Raw genomic sequence first — 18,770 nt, 5'->3', positions numbered from 1 at the left:
GTGCACACCCTGTAATCATGGCACTGCCTGGAGCAGCTGGGAACTTACTCTTGATCTTTGCTCACTGGCTGGGTTGCCTGTGAGCAGGTTGTTTATAAACAAACTGGCAGAGTGAGGATCTGTTCATATATATTGGATTGGTAAATCATGCAAAATCTAAGCATAATTTCTTTCCAGTCCTGATGCTGCTCTCAAGCTTATATTATCAGAGTGTATTTGCTACTGGGTTTGCTGCCCTCAGTTTACCACTCCTCTCAGTGCTCTCCTGGCTCTCTTATTCAGGTCCTCAACTTCTTCTCCTGGGAGAGTGGGTAGGAGACCAGCACACTGCCTTCATCCCACTTTCATCCTCATCTGAGCTCTTCTAGCTCCTGCTCTGTCCTGAGACGAATCCCCTTGGCCCAGGGAAAGGAGGAGGATGAAGAACACCACATTGGAGCAGGAGATACCCCACCTTCCAGCTTCAGGACTGAACAAATGTCACACCAATGGCACAAGCTACTCTGAGCCATGGCACAGAAGGCCTGAAATCCCCCCTGCAGGACTGATGAGGCTCTGTGGTGTGGTGGCAACAGGGACAGGTGCAAAGATGATGAAAAATATCCTCTGAACTGTGCTTCAGGTACTACTTGTGATGCCAGTTATGGGGCTGTTTCCAGTCCCTGAAAATTCTTCTCAGATGCATCACTGCACTCACAGTGTTCATTAAGGCAGATGAGAGTGTGCTAAGGACAGTGGATATTGAATATGCCACATTTAAGCATTTCCCAGCTTCAGAGAATTACCAAGCCTCTACAGCTTATTTTGTTGCAAACACTATTTACAACTGCCCATTATTTTTTTTTCCCCACTTCCTGCCCTTCTCCCTACCCCAGCCCTTCCTGTCCAGGGTTTCTCCCCTTTTTTTTCTTACACAAAAGCACCAAGGCTGTGCCAGAAGGCTGGGCAGAAAGCCCACCCATGCCTCAGGTGTGGATTGATGCAGGCTGCAGACATCCCAAATGGCTTTTGCACTCCCCAGTGCCAGTGAGGTACCTGGGGCAAAAAAACCCCTGGCCACCAGCTGGGGTGACAGTGGGACCGTAAAAATCTCTGCAGAGCGCTTTATGGAGGGGTGAGGAAAGCCCTGAGAGTCTCCTTAGAGGAGGAGATCAAGACAGTTGATCAGTTCCTCAGTTCCTCAGTTTAGGAAGGATATCGAGGTCCTGGAGCAGGTCCAAAGGAGGGCAACCAGGCTGGCGAAGGGACTCGAGCACAGATCCTATGAGGAGAGGCTGAGGGAGCTGGGGGTGTTCAGCCTGGAGAAGAGGAAGCTCAGGGGAGACCTCATCACTCTCTACAACTCCCTGAAAGGAGGTTGGAGCCAGGGGCGGGTTGGTCTCTTTTCCCAGGCAACTCTCAGCAAGACAAGAGGGCACGGTCTCAAGTTGTGCCGGGGGAGATTTAGGTTGGATATTAGAAAGAATTTCTTTATGCAGAGGGTGATCAAGCATTGGAATGGGCTGCCCAGGGAAGTAGTGGATTCTCCGTGTCTGGAGATACTTAAAAAGAGACTGGATGTGGCACTCAGTGCCATGGGCTGGGAACCGCAGCAGTAGTGGATCAAGGGTTGGACTTGGTGATCTCTGAGGTCCCGTCCAACCCAGCCAATTCTATGATTTTATGATTCTAGGAAAACATCCAGGCTGACCCCAGCCCTGAGCTGTGCCCGGGGACACCGAGCGCTGCTCTCTGCCCGGGTGAAATCCCCGCAGCTCCGGAGCCGCCGGCACAGAAGCGGGGGACGGAAACCTGAGTGGGGGGGTGAGGGGCAGAGCAGGGGGTGAAGTGTAGAACATGGGCTGAGCTTTCCCCACGCACACCCAATCCCGCACAGCCCCTCCCAGCAGTTCAGCCCTTGGCCTCCCGCCCGCTCCCCGCAGCCTTTGCGAACACGCAGGGCTGCCCGGGCGCATGTGCACCGGGGCGGAGACCGCGGCGGTTCTGGTCCTGTCCGGCGGATCCGCCTCTTGGGTCGGGTTGGGGACAGAGCGAACCGGGCGGGCAGGAAGGATGGAGCAGCTCGGGATGCGGTCAGGCCCGGCGGTTCGGCTGGACACCATCCTCCGGCACCTCTGCCCGCGGCTGGGAGCAGCCCCTGCTCCTGTATCCTTCCTGCTGAGGGGTGGGAAGGAGGGGGTGGAGAGGGATGGTGGTCGTGGGAGGGTCAGGGATCTGCTTCCCACATCCCAGCGAGCTCTGCCCGTCGCTCCCAGCACCCTGCGTGTTTCTGTGTGCCCTGTGAGGGCTTTGGAGAAGCTTTGTCCTACCAGGGCACCCTGCCAGGGAAGGACCCACGGGCAGTGCCCTAGATCTGTGCCCTGGCTCCGGGGTGGGTGACATGAGAGGGGACCGTGCAGCCCCTCTGAGCAGGGACGCACCAGAGCGACCCTTCCCCTGGCAGCCCTGGGGTCAGCACCCCAAAAACCTCTTGCTGCTTGATGCTTTCTCCCTGTGTCTCAGCCCTGCAGCCTGTCAGGTGTGGGGATGTGTGGCCCAGCTGCCTCCTGGCACCCCTCTGGCACATCTCCCCTAGCTCTGAACAGGGTGGGGGGGTTCCCTGCAGTGATTTTTACTCCTAGAGATTCGTGGATTTGAGGGAAATAAACTCTGCAAGGCTTAGTAACAGCACAGTGACTCTCGGGTTTGGTTCAGAGGCACAGATTTGATTGGTAAACCAGCAGCAGGAAAAACACAGCAAGGTTTGGTCTGTGAGTGGGAAATGAGGTGGAAATGTTGGAGGCTGCCAGCTTTGCAATAGATCAGAGAAAGAAAAACAGGGCAGAAATAAGTTTCCTTGTTGGTCTGTCCTGTCTTTCTGAAAGTTAAATGAAGGCTTCATACTGATTGTATTTTTAAAGCCACTGCTGCCATAAATCTTCCCCCCCCCCAAAAAATATTTTAAAATGCTGCTGAATCTGAGAGCTGAGTGCTGACAAGTTACCTCTGAATTCTAATAAATTGGCAAAGAGGGTGTGATCAAACAGCATGTAGGAGTCTTCAAATATATTAAAAATATGAAGCTAGATGGATGGTACTTGACTCAGACTGCCTTAAGACAAAGGTGCAAATAGGAACACAGCATTGGAGATAAATGCTAGGAAAAGCATCCTGGATGTAAAGAATGTGTGAATAAGTAAGGAGAGGTGCTGCACAAGCTATTTGGTTTTTAAATTCAGCTCCAGTGGTCCTGATCAAAGAGCTTTGGGCAAAAATCTGACTCAGCTGGGCTGGAACAAGAAAGGTTGTGTGGATAAAATGAATTACAGAATCCAGTAAGAACTGATTTATTTGATACATGTTACTTCAGCACACTGCTTTTGTTGTAACCTCTGGCTTGGTGAATTGGGCAGAGCAGTCAATTTTCCTTCTAGAAAATCCTTCTCCTTTTATGAACAGAGAAATGTCTTCATAGACATAAAGCAGACATAAAATATGAAAACTGCCCAAAGCCCACAGGGTCTCTTGCTGGGCAGCAGATGTGCAGACCCCCTCTCTTGGCTCAGTGTGCCCTGCAGCAGGGCTTAGCTTGCCCCAGCCTCCAACCTTCCTGGCCTGGAGAAAAGAGCATCCTGATCATCCTCTGTTTATTTAAACTTGCATAACAGAGAGCTTAATATCATCTTGTCCAACCTAGTTTCCTCCTCTAGATGCTTTTAGGGATCTGGTCTATTACAGATAGATTACAGGCCCACATTGGTTGTTCTGGTTTATTAGAAGATGAGTGATTTCTACACCACAGTGGAAAAACTCTGCTTTCACAGAGTGGCTTCAGGGAGGAGAGGAAGCAGCTGAAGGTAAAACATGGCAGATTTTTCTTGGAAGTTTGGCATAGGAGCAGAGGGGAGTGCTGCATCAGTAACACCAGCACTTAACCTCCTTACAGGAGGGCAGCTGAGAAGAAGAGTGCCTGGGGATGACCCCTGTTCCCACAGCTGTGACTTCAGCTTGGATGGTGCCTGGTTGGGATACTGGAAAAAAGAAAAAAAAGGGCACAGCAACTGTAGAAGTAAAAGAAGTGAAGGCTTCCTCAAAATGCAGGCAAACAGGGGATTCAGGAGGCAACTGCAGCTCTTCAGTGATTTGAGTCTTCAGGTCAAACCCTTAGCCTGCTGGCAGGCCAGGAGTTTGTACTCTCAACAGAGACACCAGGTGTTTGTGAGATGGTTTATATGCAGGAGTGTGCACCATTCTTGGAGATTCTGCAGGGAGATGCTTTGGGAAAGCTTCTGGGGATCTTGAGCCTCACTGTGCCTCTGCATTGGTCTCTCCAAAAGTGTTGTAATGCCTGCTCAGGTGGGCAGCATAGCTTTGGATACATTATTCTCAAACAGATGTGTGTGAGGGGAAGAGAAATGTTTAAATACTCTGTGACTTCCCCAAAATGAGCTGGCAGATGTCTCAGTCCCAGCTGGTGTACCTCTGCTTTTCGGTTTTGCAAGCAACCCACACTTGTCCTTTGAGCACTGCAAGGTGGCAAGGACAGAAGCAGTGAGAGGAAGGGGAGCTGCAAAGCCTGGGAGGACAAACAGAGCCCAGCACTTGGTGGACTTGTCTGCTGTCCCCCCCAATCTGGGAGGTGTCAGTGTTCTCAGGAGGATGCCAGAGCAGGGCTCCAACCAGTGCCTCGGTGTCCATCAGCTGTCTGGGGACATTTAGGAGCCAGAATGCCCAGGAGTCCTGTTTTCTCTGAAATAGGATCTAAAATTTGTGGTGTGGAGCAGTAGTGCTGAGGAATCCCTTGCTCTGGGACCTGCTGTGGAGGTTTCCACCTGTTCTCCTTATGCCCCCCTTGGTCTCTTCTCTTCCTTCCCTCATAATTTTTGCACATGATGTTTCTTCTCCCCCTGTATGTGATTCTTGGCCAGCTGATGTTTAAGCTTCCTGGTGTAGGGACCATAGATACAACTGGTGTGAAGAAGCCTGTCGTGTTATTCCAGAAGCATGCATGGGTCTATGGCACATTTAAAAAGCAGTGATGAATGGAGGAGGAAAATCTTTGGTTTACATGAAACCTCAGAGCACAAGGATCTCCAAACATGGATGTGCAGACCCAGAGATCTGCATGGAAATAATCTTTTTTGTCCTTGCCCCTGGCTGACACTTCAGTACCAAGCACAAAGCTCTTCTGAGGCTTTATTAGCAAGTGGGTTTTAATTGCTGTCTTGATCAGAATGCCTCTCTCTGCATAGAACACACTGTGTTTATTCAAACCTGTTGAAGTGAGTTAGAGATGCTGGAGTCCAGAGAAAGCCACAAAGATGATGAAAGAGCTGGAGAACCTCTTTATGAGGACAGGCTGAGAGAGTTGGGTTGTTCAGCCTGGAGAAGAGAAGGCTCTGGGGAGACCTTACACATGCTTTACCTGAAGGACCCACAGGAAAGCTGAAAAGGGACTTTTTACAAGGGTGTGTAGCATCAGGATAAGGGGAAATGGCTTTAAACTGGGTCAGGCTAGATTGAGGTTAGACATTAGGAAGAAATTCTTCACTATGAGGGCGGTGAGACACTGGCACAGGTTGCCCAGGTTGGATGGGACTTTGAGCAACCTGGTCTGGTGGTGGGAGGTGTCCCTGGTCAGGGCAAGGGTTGGAACCAGATGATCTCTAAGCTCCCTTCCCACCCAAACCCTTCTGTGATTCTATGAAACCAGGACCTGTGTATAGCTCTTCTACTCTATTGTGCTCGAGTGTATACTCCTTAACTCCCACCTCAGGTGAGTGTTCCTACTTCAGCCCACGTTAGTGCTATGCCTCAGCCAGAGAGGTTTCGGTAAGATGGGGCTTCCTTGGGAGAGATTAAAACAATAACCTGCAGAACTCAATTCTTCTTTCCACCCTAGCACGTGTTGGTCCCTAGACATGGGGTAGCCTCTTGTTTTGAGAAGAAGTATTCTTTGCTTAACTGTAGTTTAATTTAAAGAGCTTAACCATGCATCTTGAAAATGTCTGAGTGGATAAGCTGACTGCAGAGACTCTGTCTGTGGGCTTCAGTGTCTCTGCTGAGAGTAAAAAGGCTGCTGAGGACTGATCCTGCTCGCTTTGGGAGGATGGGGTGTGGGGGGGGGATGCTTTGAATTCTGCCATAGCAGTGGTGGGTGGCTGTGGGCAGAGATGCTGCACAGCCATGGGCACACTGTGCTGGCTCTGCTGGGACCTGGGGAACACTGCACTCCTGCAGAGCTGAGGTGGACATGCAAGTGGGGAGGGTTTCTCATGGCTCTTCTGAGCCAATCCCCCAGATGCCATCAGCTGAAGCTGCTCCTGTTGTTCTGCCCAGCCCTACCAACACCTTTCTCTTCTGTGTCTCAGCTATACCCTGGACAATGATCTCCTCACCACAGAGCAAAGGCAGTTCTACGAGGACAATGGGTATCTGCTCATTAAGAAACTTGTTTCTGATGAAGACATCGAGAGATTCAGGTAAATCAGGGCCCTTGCCTAAGGTGCTGGGGAGTCCTGTGTGCAGCAGCATCCTCAGAGGGCTCTGAGAGGCTGGACTTCCCACCATGGATGTTCCCTCTGCACTGCAGGAAAGAGTTCATGAGGATCTGTAAAAAAGAGGTGAAGCCACCAGGAGCCATGATCATGAAAGATGAGTCCCTGAGATCCCAGTATGGTCAGTCTGAAAAAGCAGTTAATAAAGTGCAGGACTTCCAGGAAGATGAAGAGTTATTCAGATACTGTACTCTGCCAGAGGTAAAATAAACACAACAATAAGGGGTGTGCTGTGGAACAGCCTATGTGGATGCTTTTGTGCTTTCATGTTTATTAAAAAAAAAGCTTTTTTGGTTCCTCTTAAGCTATATCCCTTATCTCTTAGAGCCCCTGTATGTTGCTCCCATAAGTACATATGCAAGGAAGGAATATCAAACCACCTTTTAAGAGTGTTCTCTATGTGGGATGGTGGTCAGAGAAGAAGACTTAAATCAGTGCTCCTCTGCTGCTGTGGTGTGGAGCCAGTCAGGAATGCCCAAACTGTACCAGGCTGGTGGGACAGTTCAGCAACATTTTCTGAATCTCTTTTATCCAGGCAAAGGATCTGCTCTCTGGGCAGGTCCAGCTTTGTAGCCAATATTCATGTTGTGGCAGACAGCCATAGCACTGTGGAAGTGTGACCCTGTCCATCTTTTTAGCCCCTTTTTAGATCTTTTTGGTTGGAAAAGATCACCAAGATCAAGTCCAACCATCTTCCCCCTTGCCCTCCTACCACCATTCCCACTGTGTGCCATGCCAGATCCTGTCTCCTGCCCTACACCTCTCCATCCTGACCTCCTTCTCCTGTATCCTAGTCCTTAGCCAAATATCCAGGTCCCAGTGCTTCCTCACCAATCTTTCCTATTATTGTTCGTGTTTCTAATATTTTTTCCTAATATTTTCCTCCCTGTAGGTCCTCAAATATGTTGAGTGCTTCACAGGGCCAAATATCATGGCAATGCACACCATGCTGATAAATAAACTTCCAGATTCTGGTAAGGAAAGTTTGGATAAGAGGAGAAAAGTCAAATTGTTGTATGGATGCTGTCTATCTGGCCAAAGCTGACTTTAGTGTTCTAGAAAAGCTGTTTGGAAAAAAAAGTAAGACAAATGAAAACCAAATAACTTTGAAAATTGATGAGGCCACTTTGGGAATGGTTTGGTTTCTTTTAACCTTGGTTTAATGATATAATGTTACTTGTCTTTCAGTGTTCAGTGGAACTTTGTTTACTAAACATTGTACCCATTCAGCCACCTGCACTTGCATAAATGTCCAGGGTTTAAGCCATAATGTGCTTTTTAAGCTTGACTTTCCAAATGTATTACAAATAAATGCTTCTGTGGGCCTTGGTAAAAGGCAACAACCACAGAGCTCATCCATTGCCTGGAGTTTACACACTCCTGACCTCGCTGACAGCTGTTGCACACTCAGCACTTGGATGTGAAGATGCTTGAATAGGTGCTAAAAGAAGGGGGTTGAAGCCTGGCTTTGGCTCCTGCTGATTTAATTGAGATAATAATTTTATACAAGGGTGATGGGCAGGGAGATTTGACTCTGCACAAGCTGTTCTGGTTTAGTGAGGTTGAGACCTGAGCTGTGTTCCTTATTCTTAGGTGTGTGGCTCCTGGGCAAATTCACAGTACCCTGGGGGATTAAAAGAATGAGTTTGTTCAGGTCATCTCCAGTTGTCTTCTTAAATGCTCCATAGAAAACTGTGTCATTTTGGTTCAGAAATTCATATATATATATATATATACTATAAATTAAAAATAAACAATAACAGACAAGAAATGGGAAGCTGCTCTCTATTTGCAAGGTCCCCATTCATTATCTTTGAGGAATACCTTAGGAGACCTAAGAGACCTCAGGAAAGTTTTCAAGGCTGCCCAAAATCTAAATATTATGGCAACTGAGGCAAGTGGAAACATTCTAATTGTGTCCATCTGAGGAGCAAACACAATGGCAAAATAAAGACTTAAATACATAAATAAACTATAAAAGGCAGTTTTGGTGTGGAGGATATGTTTCCATTTCTGTAGTGGGAAAAGAAGTAACAAACAAAACTTCAGAAATATTTGTTTTTGTTCAGACTTCATGGCAAAAAGCCTCCTGTTGGGGTGCTGGGTAGACTTGTCTGGTAAGGATGCAGTCCATAAATTGAGATATTTTTATTTTTTTTAAAAGAAGGCCAAATATTAAACGTGTTGGGTGCAACACAGAGGGGGGTGGTTCTGCTTGCAACACAGTGACAGATCAAGTGACAGCACAGCTTTTTGAAAGTCTGTGTACTGGGAGGGGTTGTGCAACACCATGCTGGTTGAAGTTCAGTAAAATAAAGAGAGGAGCCCAAGTGGATGGTGGAAACTTGGCAGGGAATAATTGGTGGTGTAGACCACCAAAAGGAGTCACACAACCTCCTGGCAGTCATTGTGTCCCCCTGCCACTGCTGACCCAAGAGCCACCACTGAGGTTCCATCACTCATGGTCCGTCTTGGGCTGGGGTCTGAGCTGACCCTTGTGGCTTCCAGGTCAGGCTGGAGGACACAAAGTCCCACTGGTGGCAAGCAGCAGTTTCTTAGGACTTGTTACACCAAGTGCAGAGGTTTAATAGAAGGTAAATACTGTGTCATGTTCAGTGAGGCTGAAGCCTTTGACCCTGTGTTGCAGATAACCAGACTTTTCTCCACCCCATGCATCAGGACTTGCACTATTTCCCCTTCCGGCCCGCGTCTCGCATCGTCTGCTCCTGGACTGCCATGGAGAGGGCTGACCAGGACAACGGGTGCCTGATTGTCCAGCCAGGGACACACAAGACCCCCCTGCAGCCTCATGGTTACCCAAAGTGGGAGGTAGGGCAGCAGGGGGGGTTGGGGAAGGATTTTATCACAGATCTGCATTTTGGTTGGGATGAGCTCACCTTGGAGGGATGATGGTGCAGGTCAAAGCTGAGGCTTTCAGTAATGGGTTTTGTGTTTATGCAAACACTGATTTGTTGCTCTGGGAGAGTGTTCCTTGCCTGGCATCACCCCGTGTAACCTGGGTGGATGTTGTGTCTGCTCCCAACTTCACCTAGAAATTCTCCAGCACATGGTGGCATGACAGCATCAACACATGCAACCATTTTCCACTGCCCCGGCCAACTCTGAGGACTCTGTCTCCTCCTGTGAATTTGTTCCTGCCTCCTCTTCTCCCAAAGAGGAGAAATTGGACAGAAAACAACTGGATGCAATTAAAAATCAAGCAGTATCTTCCTCTTAAGAGATGACATTTCCTGACCTGGTGCTGTTAGTTCTTGAGGAGCAGAAGGCTCCAGCAATGGCATCAGGTCACACTTGTGGTGTCCCCCAGTGCTCTTGTCTATTCTCACCAGCCAGGAAATGTTCTCAGTTGTATGAAATAATCTTCAGAAAAGAGAAAATACATTCTTTTGCTGTACCTGAGGTTTGAAGTAGGAAGGCTTGGAGGCAAATGGGTAGGCTCTTAGCTGGGCATACTGAATACACTGCCTGGAGGAAAGCTCAGGAGCTGTGCCTCACACTGAGAATCAGCACTTGCTCTGATTGTAACTGAGTTATTTCAACTCAGCCTTTTTTTCTAGGGTAAAACCAACAAACTTTTCCATGGGCTGCTTGATGAGGATGAGAAAACTCCCAGGGTTCACCTTGTCATGGAGAAGGGAGACACAGTCTTTTTCCATCCTCTGCTCATTCATGGCTCTGGAATAAACAAGACATCAGGTTTCAGAAAGGTAGGAAACTGTCTCTTGATACAGCTTTTGATATCTTTTTTTTAAACTGATCAAACTATCCCCCCCTCTCCAAGAATGTGGATGAAAATTTTAATGAGTTTTTAGCTTCCTAATACACTTTTACACTCTCTTTTTAATTTTTTTTTCTTAAATATCTCTGGCTTTTGGGAGAAGAGCTGTGGGGCTGCTTGAAAAAATCAGAGCAGGAGTAGAAATTAGATGTTGAAACTGTTTGAAGCTCAGCTGTCTATCCTTGCTTTCCCAGTAGTACCCTTTCAGCTCTCCAAAACATCAGGAGCTTCTCTGACTTTTCTTCCCCTTGACTTTTGGTTTCCCATCTCTGAACAGCAGGAGCCTCTATCATCTGATAAATATTTATGATCCAAGAACCATCTTTCTATTGGTTTTGCTTATGCATCATCTATTTTGCATCATGATTATTTAGCTCAAACAGGGAACAGTGTCCTCCTTTGGGGTCCTGACCCTTTCTCAGGCACATAAGGGGTCTCTAGCCTCCAATATAGCCACAGGCAGCTTCCCCTCATGCACCACAACACAGACTGCTGTATTTTTATTTTGTTTTGCCTGTATTGACCAGTATCCAGCCCATTCTTCCAGCCCCAGTAGCAGTTCACTGGTGTGAAATTCCTTCCTCCTACAATCCTGGAAGCAGAGAGTGCACCAAGTGCTGAGAGTCTCATCCCCTGGCCCTTTCCTGGCTAGTGGAGCAATATTCCTGCTCAGTACTTCACAAAAACATAAGAGCTTCCTCATACTGTGCCAGATCCCAGCACTCATCTGCCTTTGGGGTAAATCAATGAGTATCTTGGAGGTCCCTGAGGCAGGTTGTGGTCTGGCACCATCTAAGCTCTGGCATCATCTCTCCTGTGGGTGGCACAGCTGATGGAATGAAAGAGCTCCTTCCAGTGGGGTATTTCTGTTTATTTCCTCTGGGCTTTTGCTTAAGCAAGAGCTTATAAAATAAGCATGTTGCTGTGTCTGAGAGCAGAAAATAAGAACCCATGCTGAAGACACAGATCTGCTGATCCAACCCTGATTTCCCCCAGTCCCACTCCAGCTGCTGGTGTTCTGAGATCAAGTAGTACACTCCACAGGCACAGAATGGTTGGAAGGGACCTTAAAGATCACCCAGTTCCAACCCCCCTGGATGGGCAGGGACACCTCCCTCTAGACCAGTTGCTCCAAGGCACATCCAACATGGTCTTGAACACTTCCAGGGAGGGGGAAATTCATTCTGGGGAAGAAGAAGAGCACGTCAGGAAACAGAGTATTTCTCCAGGAGCACACTTTCAGGAGAGCAGAAGTGCTCAGAAAGGAGGCAGGAATTTGTTGGCATGATCTGTCAGGCAAGGGTGGGGTGTCCACAATCTGGGATGCAGGGGATTTTTTTCCATTGGTCATTTGTAATCCATGTGGCAGTGAGTGGTGCCCCATTTCCTTCATGCAGAGCATAAGCTGCCACTTTGCCAGCTCAGAGTGCTACTACATTGATGTCAAGAACACGACCCAGGAGCACCTGGAGAAAGAACTGGTAGAAATGGCTCGTGAGAAATACAACATGACTTCTGTGGCACTCAGGGTAAGTCTTGGCTGTGGGCTCTTTGTTACCATCCAGGTCAGTTCCCTGTGGCAGATCAAGCTGTGGCAGGCAGAGGTGTTTGACAAAATCAAAAGATGTGATGTTCAGAGGGTGAGTGGAGGCTTTTTTGGGGCCCTTTTACTCAGAAGGCTGCTTCTTACTGTGATGGAGAAGTGACCTTGCTTTGCCTTCACTGCATCTCCTGGTTCATGGTTTGGTGTGGGGACTGTGTCTGAACCAGAGCTCTTTAGAGTTATATTTGAACTGCAGGATGTAAACAGGGATGTGGTCATCTTCTGCCCTGAATTCCCAAGTGTAAGAAGGTGCAGTAGCCTCAATTCAATGAATGCAGTTTGTATGTCCCCAGTTCTTGCAGCTTCCCTTCCAAGTAGCAGGTGTGTTCTGCTTTTAAAACAAGTATCCATATCTGTCTGCCATATAGTCTGGGTTTTTTTGTTGTTGTTAAATATAATCCCACACCACTTGTTTAGGCTTGAGGCTACAGCAGGTATGTCAGCAGGGGTGTATGTCTGCCTGGAAAAAAAAAGAAGACCAAAAAAAGGTATAATGGCCTCTTATTGAATAACTGAAAACATTGTGTAAAATAGAAGGCAAATCTAAATTCTTCAGGGATTCGGCCAGTGACAGAATCCTAAAACCTTGTTCATAGTGTGGAAATGTTCTAAATTTCTTAATCTTCAGCAGTTCTCAAACATGTGCACAGCTGGTTGAAAGGCAGTGAATTCTAGATGTAACAGGCAGTGTTTTTCTTTTAGAATTTACGTATTTTACAGATATTATTACATTTCAGGCAGGTGTAAGGAGTGCTAAGGTCTCCCCCCAGCCTTCTCCAGACTAAACACCCCCAGTTCCCTCAGCCATTCCTCATCCCTGTGCCCCAGACCCTTCACCACCTCCCTTGCCCTTCTTTTGAGTCTGCCCCCAGGTGAGTCTCCCCTCAGAGCAGTCTCTTTTAACAGTTTTTACCCAAGTTGGAGCTTCCTCCCAGAGGAGTGCCCAGCTCTTACATTTCCCCTCTGGCTAAGGGCTTGGATTTGTATCCATAATTTCCTGCAGCACAAGGGATGTGCTCCTGGGCAGCAGTGCGCAAGGTGCAGTCACTTGTTGAGCTTTTTTGATCACCCAGAGGCACAGAAGAGAGGCACAGTGTGCAGAGCAGGTAAAGGGAACTTCTGCAAGGGTCACGTTCTCTCTGCTGCTTGTGTTTCCCCTTCTGCTGCCTCCCAGGACTGAACCAGGGGCATCTTGCCATCCGTGTCACACCTGCAAACCTTTCTCCTGGGGGTGCTGGCTGCCCCTTTTCCTTAGTTTGGGCTGTGTTTTGGTTCTTGATATTTAGGATTTGAAGGGACATTCAAATGGTATTTTGTTTCTGGGTAAGCAAGCTAAGCTGAGAATGTTGTATCTGTTCCTGTCTCTAAGCTGGAATCCTGGCCACCATTTTTTGCTGATCCTTGTGGCTTTTCCTTTGTTTCATTTTTGTTTTGAAGGACATCTGGAACTTCCGAGCACGGCTTGTGCAAGGGGAAAGAATTAACCTGTAGGAACCACCTCTGAAGAACAGGATGGGAAACCTGTGCCCAAGAATGAGTTTCTCTGATCCAAGAGTGTGGCCCCTGCCTTGCTGGGCAGAATGATGTGTGCTTTGCTGACCTCTGTGGTGGTAACTTAGCCAAAGATGTTGCCATGCAGCACTTTTATGCTAATACAAAATAGTTGCACGACAGCTGATGTAAGGCAACAAAAACCTAACCTAGAAAAAGAGATTTGGTGTGGTTATCTTAGGCAATCGAAGATCTAAAATCTTGAAAATAACACCTTGATTTTCTTGATGTTTTCATTCTTATCATAGAATCATAGAATCATAGAATCCTTGGGGTTGGAAGGGACCTCGAAAGATCATCTAGTCCAACCCCCCCTGCCAGAGCAGGGCCACCTAGAGTACATCGCGCAGGAACGTGTCCAAGCGGGTTTTGAATGTCTCCAGTGAATGTTTCTCCTATGACATGCCTTTGGAATGATGCTATACTAACAAGATTTTGTGCAAAGGTATGGTTTTTAATATTTCCAACTGCCTTTTCTATGCAAAAGAAATGAAATTAATCAGAGTTCTGTGCAGGCCCTGTGTGTGAGCTCACAAGGGAAATGATGAGTACAGATGATGAAGACAGGGATCTTGGTACCAGCAGAAACAGTGGTGTAAGGAACTGGATAAAGGGGAAGCAGCCACCACTCACATGAAAAATAAAAATAGGATTGAGGGGCTGAAACATGATGGGTGGTGGAGTTCTTCAAACACGACCTCACCAAGCAGTGCTGGCATGAGTGGAATATGTGGCTGATGGGGTTGGGAACTACTGAGCCAGCAAACCAGCCTCCCATTGGCCTTGCACAACTGATCCAAGGCTCTGTGAAATGAGGGCATCCTGCTTTAAATCCAGCAGATCTGGGAAAAGGTGTCTTTTGGGGCTGCCAGGTCAGGGAGATGTTCCTCAGGATGACCCAGTGGCAGGGTGGAGCTGTGTGCACTGAAGTGATCTCTTGCTTTCCACAATGTTTTTCCTTGCTGTCTGGAAGATTCTTCTTACTTTCAGAATCTATTTTCTTAAAATACAGATTAAATCAGAGCAAAACTGTGTTTGAGGGCTGTGTTGTGTTCTTTCTGCCACTCAGAAATTCTGGTGGTGGCTGCATCATTGAATACCCCACTGCAAAACAGTGAACCTCAGCTCTTTTCCACCCCTCACACTCAAAGAAGGTGCCAAAACAGCCCCAAAGGCTGCACTGATGGGCTCTTGTGGCTCCTTTTGCTCTGTTGCTCTGCAGCTCTGGAGGTCACTCAGGTGAGACAGGAGATCAGGTGCATTCCTTGTCCTTAACCCACAGGGCTCAAAATCTTCTCCCTTGAGGGGCTGCCCAGGCAAGCAGCTGCAAATCAAAGCTGCTGCAGTCAGTTCATGCATGACAAGATAACACAGAGGGGAGGGTTTTGTGCTTCCTTTCCCTGCTCCTGTTTCTTCCTGTGCTTTTTAAACACAGGAAGGTTTCAGCACACTTACTGTGTTGGTCCTGAACCCTTGGTGGTGGGGTGAGCTGTCTGGGCTGTGATTCTCACCTGGAGACAGATGGGTCCTCTCAGTAGTCTCTGATTTGACCAGAACACCAAGAGGTCTGACAAGAGGGAGACATTAGGACAGACCTCCAGCCCTGCTCAGTGGGTGATTTGGAGTCTCCTCATTACTGCATCTCCTCCCATATCCTCTCTATAACCCTGGCATTGATCCTGCTCTTGGGGAGATGTCTCTCCAGACTTGGACTTTCTTTGCATGCTGCATGGGCCTGAGTGACTGATTTCCAGTGAGTTGGAGGCCCCTCTGTTGACTCTGCTGAGCTTTGGCTCACAGCCTGGCAGATGCTCTCCTTGGTATTTCTGTGAGGAGTTGGAGTACCTTGTCTGGACTTGGAGTATCTTGGCTGGTTCATGGCACAGGATTCATGGGGAGATTTCTCTGCCTGGTGTTACTGATGTAGCTGAGTTGACTGCAGAGGGAGCTGTCACCACAGACAAGAGCTACAGGTGTCCCATCAGTTTCCCAGTTTCCAGACTGAATTCCTCTTACTACAGGTGGGAGAGAAAGGGAAAAACTTTGACTTAGTTTAAAAAAAAAATATCTGCATCTCTGCATATGGATTTAGTATTAAATTTCCTCTTTCAAAAGAACAAATCCATCAAAGACCTCACAGATCATCTAACCTCAGCAATTTTCCCACTGGATGAGACAATCCTGCCTTACAACATGCTGAGGATGCTCCAGAGCCTGGGAAAGACTAAGCTTAGGCAAACTTCCCTGGGCAATGCCAAGGAGTCTGATCTCTGCCCCCTGAGCTGGCAGAGCCAGAGCCAGCAGGGCTTCTTGGCTCCTTCTCAACAAAGCTACGTGCTCATGGGTGTCCCTGGGACAGTAAGGATGTACAACCACTTCCTTACAGGCTTTTTGAGCAAGGGATGGAGTCCAAGAGATGCTTCATCCATTGATGTGGATGTGACCTTCTGGGGGATTTCTCTGGTAAGTGCTTTCTTGCTGCTGTTCCAACCCATCCCAGCCAGCTGAGATTTTGCTTCTTGAGAAGCTCCAGGACATGCACAGGGGAGAGGAAAATCCAGGTGCTGTGGCAGAGCTCCATCCTGAAGCTGTGCTGGGCACCAAACTGGGCTCTTGGTGATGTCTCTGCTGTCAGAGTCACCATGGAAAATCCAAACCCAACTTCTCAGCTGGACACAATCCTATGGCACTCCCCTCACCCCCTTTGCCTGCACCCAGCTTCCCACCCTGGGTTGTGTTCACATGCATGGGCTGCATCTGTGTGTGACCTCCTGTGGCTTTTCCAGCTGAGGTTTAACCTTTTTTTGGATGAAGCTTCAACACCACCTGAAGCTTCATAAGCAAGGGGAGGTAAATTGTCCTGTGTGTGAGACTCTGCTCTCCCTGCCTGGCAGAACAGGGTTGTGTTTGTAAACTCCTTAAAATGAATGGGAAGTCTCCTTCGTGTCTGCTTTCCCTGTCAGGTGTTGGGAGGAGTCTCCTTTCTCTGCAGCAATGGTTCCATTCTCTGTTGTGCTTGAGTGTATTTTCCCTAATTTAAATCCCAGATAACTACTCCTGCTCCAGCAGCAGCTCATGGTAAAGTTCTTATTTCAGTAAATTGTATCATTTCCTACAAAAATAAAAAAATAAACTTATAATTTCAATCCCTATTTAATTTTCCCTATTTTGTTTCTGCTGTGAGGAGGCTTCTCACTGATTCTCCCTCAGATGCTGTCTGGAGCTGCTGATTCCTGGCATGGCACTGTCCTGTCAGGTCCCACTGATTCTGGAAACAAATGAAGTTATTTCATTAAGAGTGTGTTTTAATTTAGTCCCAGCTTGGAGGGATAAATTTCTTATTGCTCTGTTTGCTGTAGATGGTCGGGTTCACACACTGGGGGGTATGTGTGTGCCCCCTAAATTGTAGTGCTGTTATAGCTAATTGCATGGGACATCTAGAAAAATTATTTCCAACTAATTTAGTGTGTTTCTGCAGTTTAGATCTTTGCACTATGTTCACTGTCCCTCAACTGTTTCTTTTTTTAAAGCAGAATTCACATTTAAAAAAGAAGGATGCAAAATAAGACCCAGTTGCTTGCCCAGCTATCTGCACTTGGGTAAAACCTCACTGGTTAAGAAACTTTTTTTTTAAGGCTTGACATTTCACATGTGTTGAAACCAAATGCTTCTTGGAGCTGGGTGGAAGACAATAAATACAGAGAAGATGCTTTGGACTGAGTTTGTGTGCTATTTTCCAGACTAACAGCTCAGAAATACCAAATTTAGTCTGACTCCTGACCTTGCTGACAGTGGTTGCATGCTCAGTGCTTTGATATGAAGACACTTGAATAGGTGCCAAAGGAAAGATTTTGAATCCTGGCTTTGGCTTCTAGTGCTGCAGATCATAATCTGACTTCATACAAGAGAAGTAGGGGGGAAGCAAGTTTAATTAACTACACTGTAGTTTTTCCAAGTTGATTTGACTCTTCATAAGCTCTTTCCTACTCCGAGGCATCCAGCTTCTGCTCAGGCACAGAGTATACTGAGTAATTAAAACATTCAGTTTGCTCATGGCATCCCCAAAACTCTACAGAGCAGCTGTGGATCTGAGGATCATGTCTGGGCTCTTCCTGTGCCCTTAGAGAGAGATTTAAACTCATTTGGCCTCAGAACTGAGTGCCAGGAAGGAGCATGCTTAGAGGCAGTGCTTCATCTCCAGCTTTGGAGCACCTTCTGGGGATGCCTGACTACCATAAGTGATGTGAGGTTGCCCAAAACAATTCTGTGTCAGATCTAAAGTGCACCAAGTGTCTTTTTCAGTGCAGCCACCCACATTCCCTGTGTCTCAGATAACCCAAGCTCTGCTTCCCCTTCCAGCCTGTGGCTCCCATCATGTGCTCCTGGGCCACATGGAGAGGGGTGACCAGGGCAGTAGCTGTGGTTGTGCAGCCAGGGACATGTGAGGAGCCCCTGAAGCCTCACAGCTTCCCAAAGTGGGAAGCAGGGGTGTTTGGGGAGGGTGTGGATCAGGGGGCCACATTTTGGCTAGGGGTACATTCTAACATGGTCAGTGTCTGAAAAATTACTGTTACAAACTGGGTTTTGTTCACACCTATCATTTTTTTGTTAACACCCTTGTTTTGCTATCCTGGTGAATTCTGAAGATGCTTTCACCTTCTATGAATTCATTCCTGCCAGGCAAACATTTTTATTTTCTTGTAAAACTGCATGATAAACAGTTGACCAAAATTTAATTTCAAGACATTATTTTTCTCTGGTGATGACTGTCCTTGGAGCAGGAGTCTGGACTTGACACCCCAGAAGTGGCATCAGGCAACACTTGTGGAGCTCCCCTGTGCTCTTCAGTCTTTCCAGTGGAGAGAAGTTTTTAATGGTTTGAATTCAGCTTTTGAAAGAAGATGAAGAACATTTTAGTTGTGAGATGGGGATTTCTAACAGGGGGTTGCAGGTCAAAAGAGAAGGTGAGCAGAAAATTTCTATTTTATGTGCTATGTGAGGTGCAACTGAGGAAGCTGAACCATCAGCATCTCTTCTCTTACACTGAGAAACCAGTTTTGTTCTAATTTTACTGAATTATTTCAACTTTTCCTTGGTTTCCTGAGTCCACCCATCAAACTTTTCCATGGGCTGCTGGATTATGAATCCCAGGGTTCACCTTGTCATGGAGAAGGCAGACACAATGTTCTCCCATCCCCTGCTGATTCATGGCTCCAGAGCAAACAAGAGATCAGATTTCTGAGAAGTGGGAAACCACCTCCAGATACAGCTGTCAATATTT

General features: G+C 47.3%; 1 protein-coding gene across 1 annotated transcript; it reads left to right on the top strand.

Moving 5' to 3' along the window:
- The first annotated feature begins 1,959 nt into the window (after positions 1-1,959).
- PHYH (phytanoyl-CoA 2-hydroxylase) lies at positions 1,960-13,702 on the top strand. Its single transcript, XM_030459378.1, has 9 exons — positions 1,960-2,145; positions 5,756-5,811; positions 6,351-6,461; positions 6,572-6,737; positions 7,429-7,510; positions 9,184-9,365; positions 10,115-10,264; positions 11,733-11,864; positions 13,376-13,702. Exons 1-9 carry the CDS (start codon positions 2,053-2,055, stop codon positions 13,427-13,429), a joined length of 1,026 nt encoding a protein of 341 aa, XP_030315238.1. The 5' UTR covers positions 1,960-2,052; the 3' UTR covers positions 13,430-13,702.
- The last annotated feature ends 5,068 nt before the right edge of the window (positions 13,703-18,770 follow it).

The sequence above is a fragment of the Calypte anna genome, chromosome 1 (assembly GCF_003957555.1).
Source record: "Calypte anna isolate BGI_N300 chromosome 1, bCalAnn1_v1.p, whole genome shotgun sequence".
Taxonomy (NCBI): Eukaryota; Metazoa; Chordata; class Aves; order Apodiformes; family Trochilidae; genus Calypte; species Calypte anna.
The sequence above is the reverse complement of the archived record's forward strand: the minus strand, read 5'-3'. Positions and strand labels throughout refer to the sequence as shown.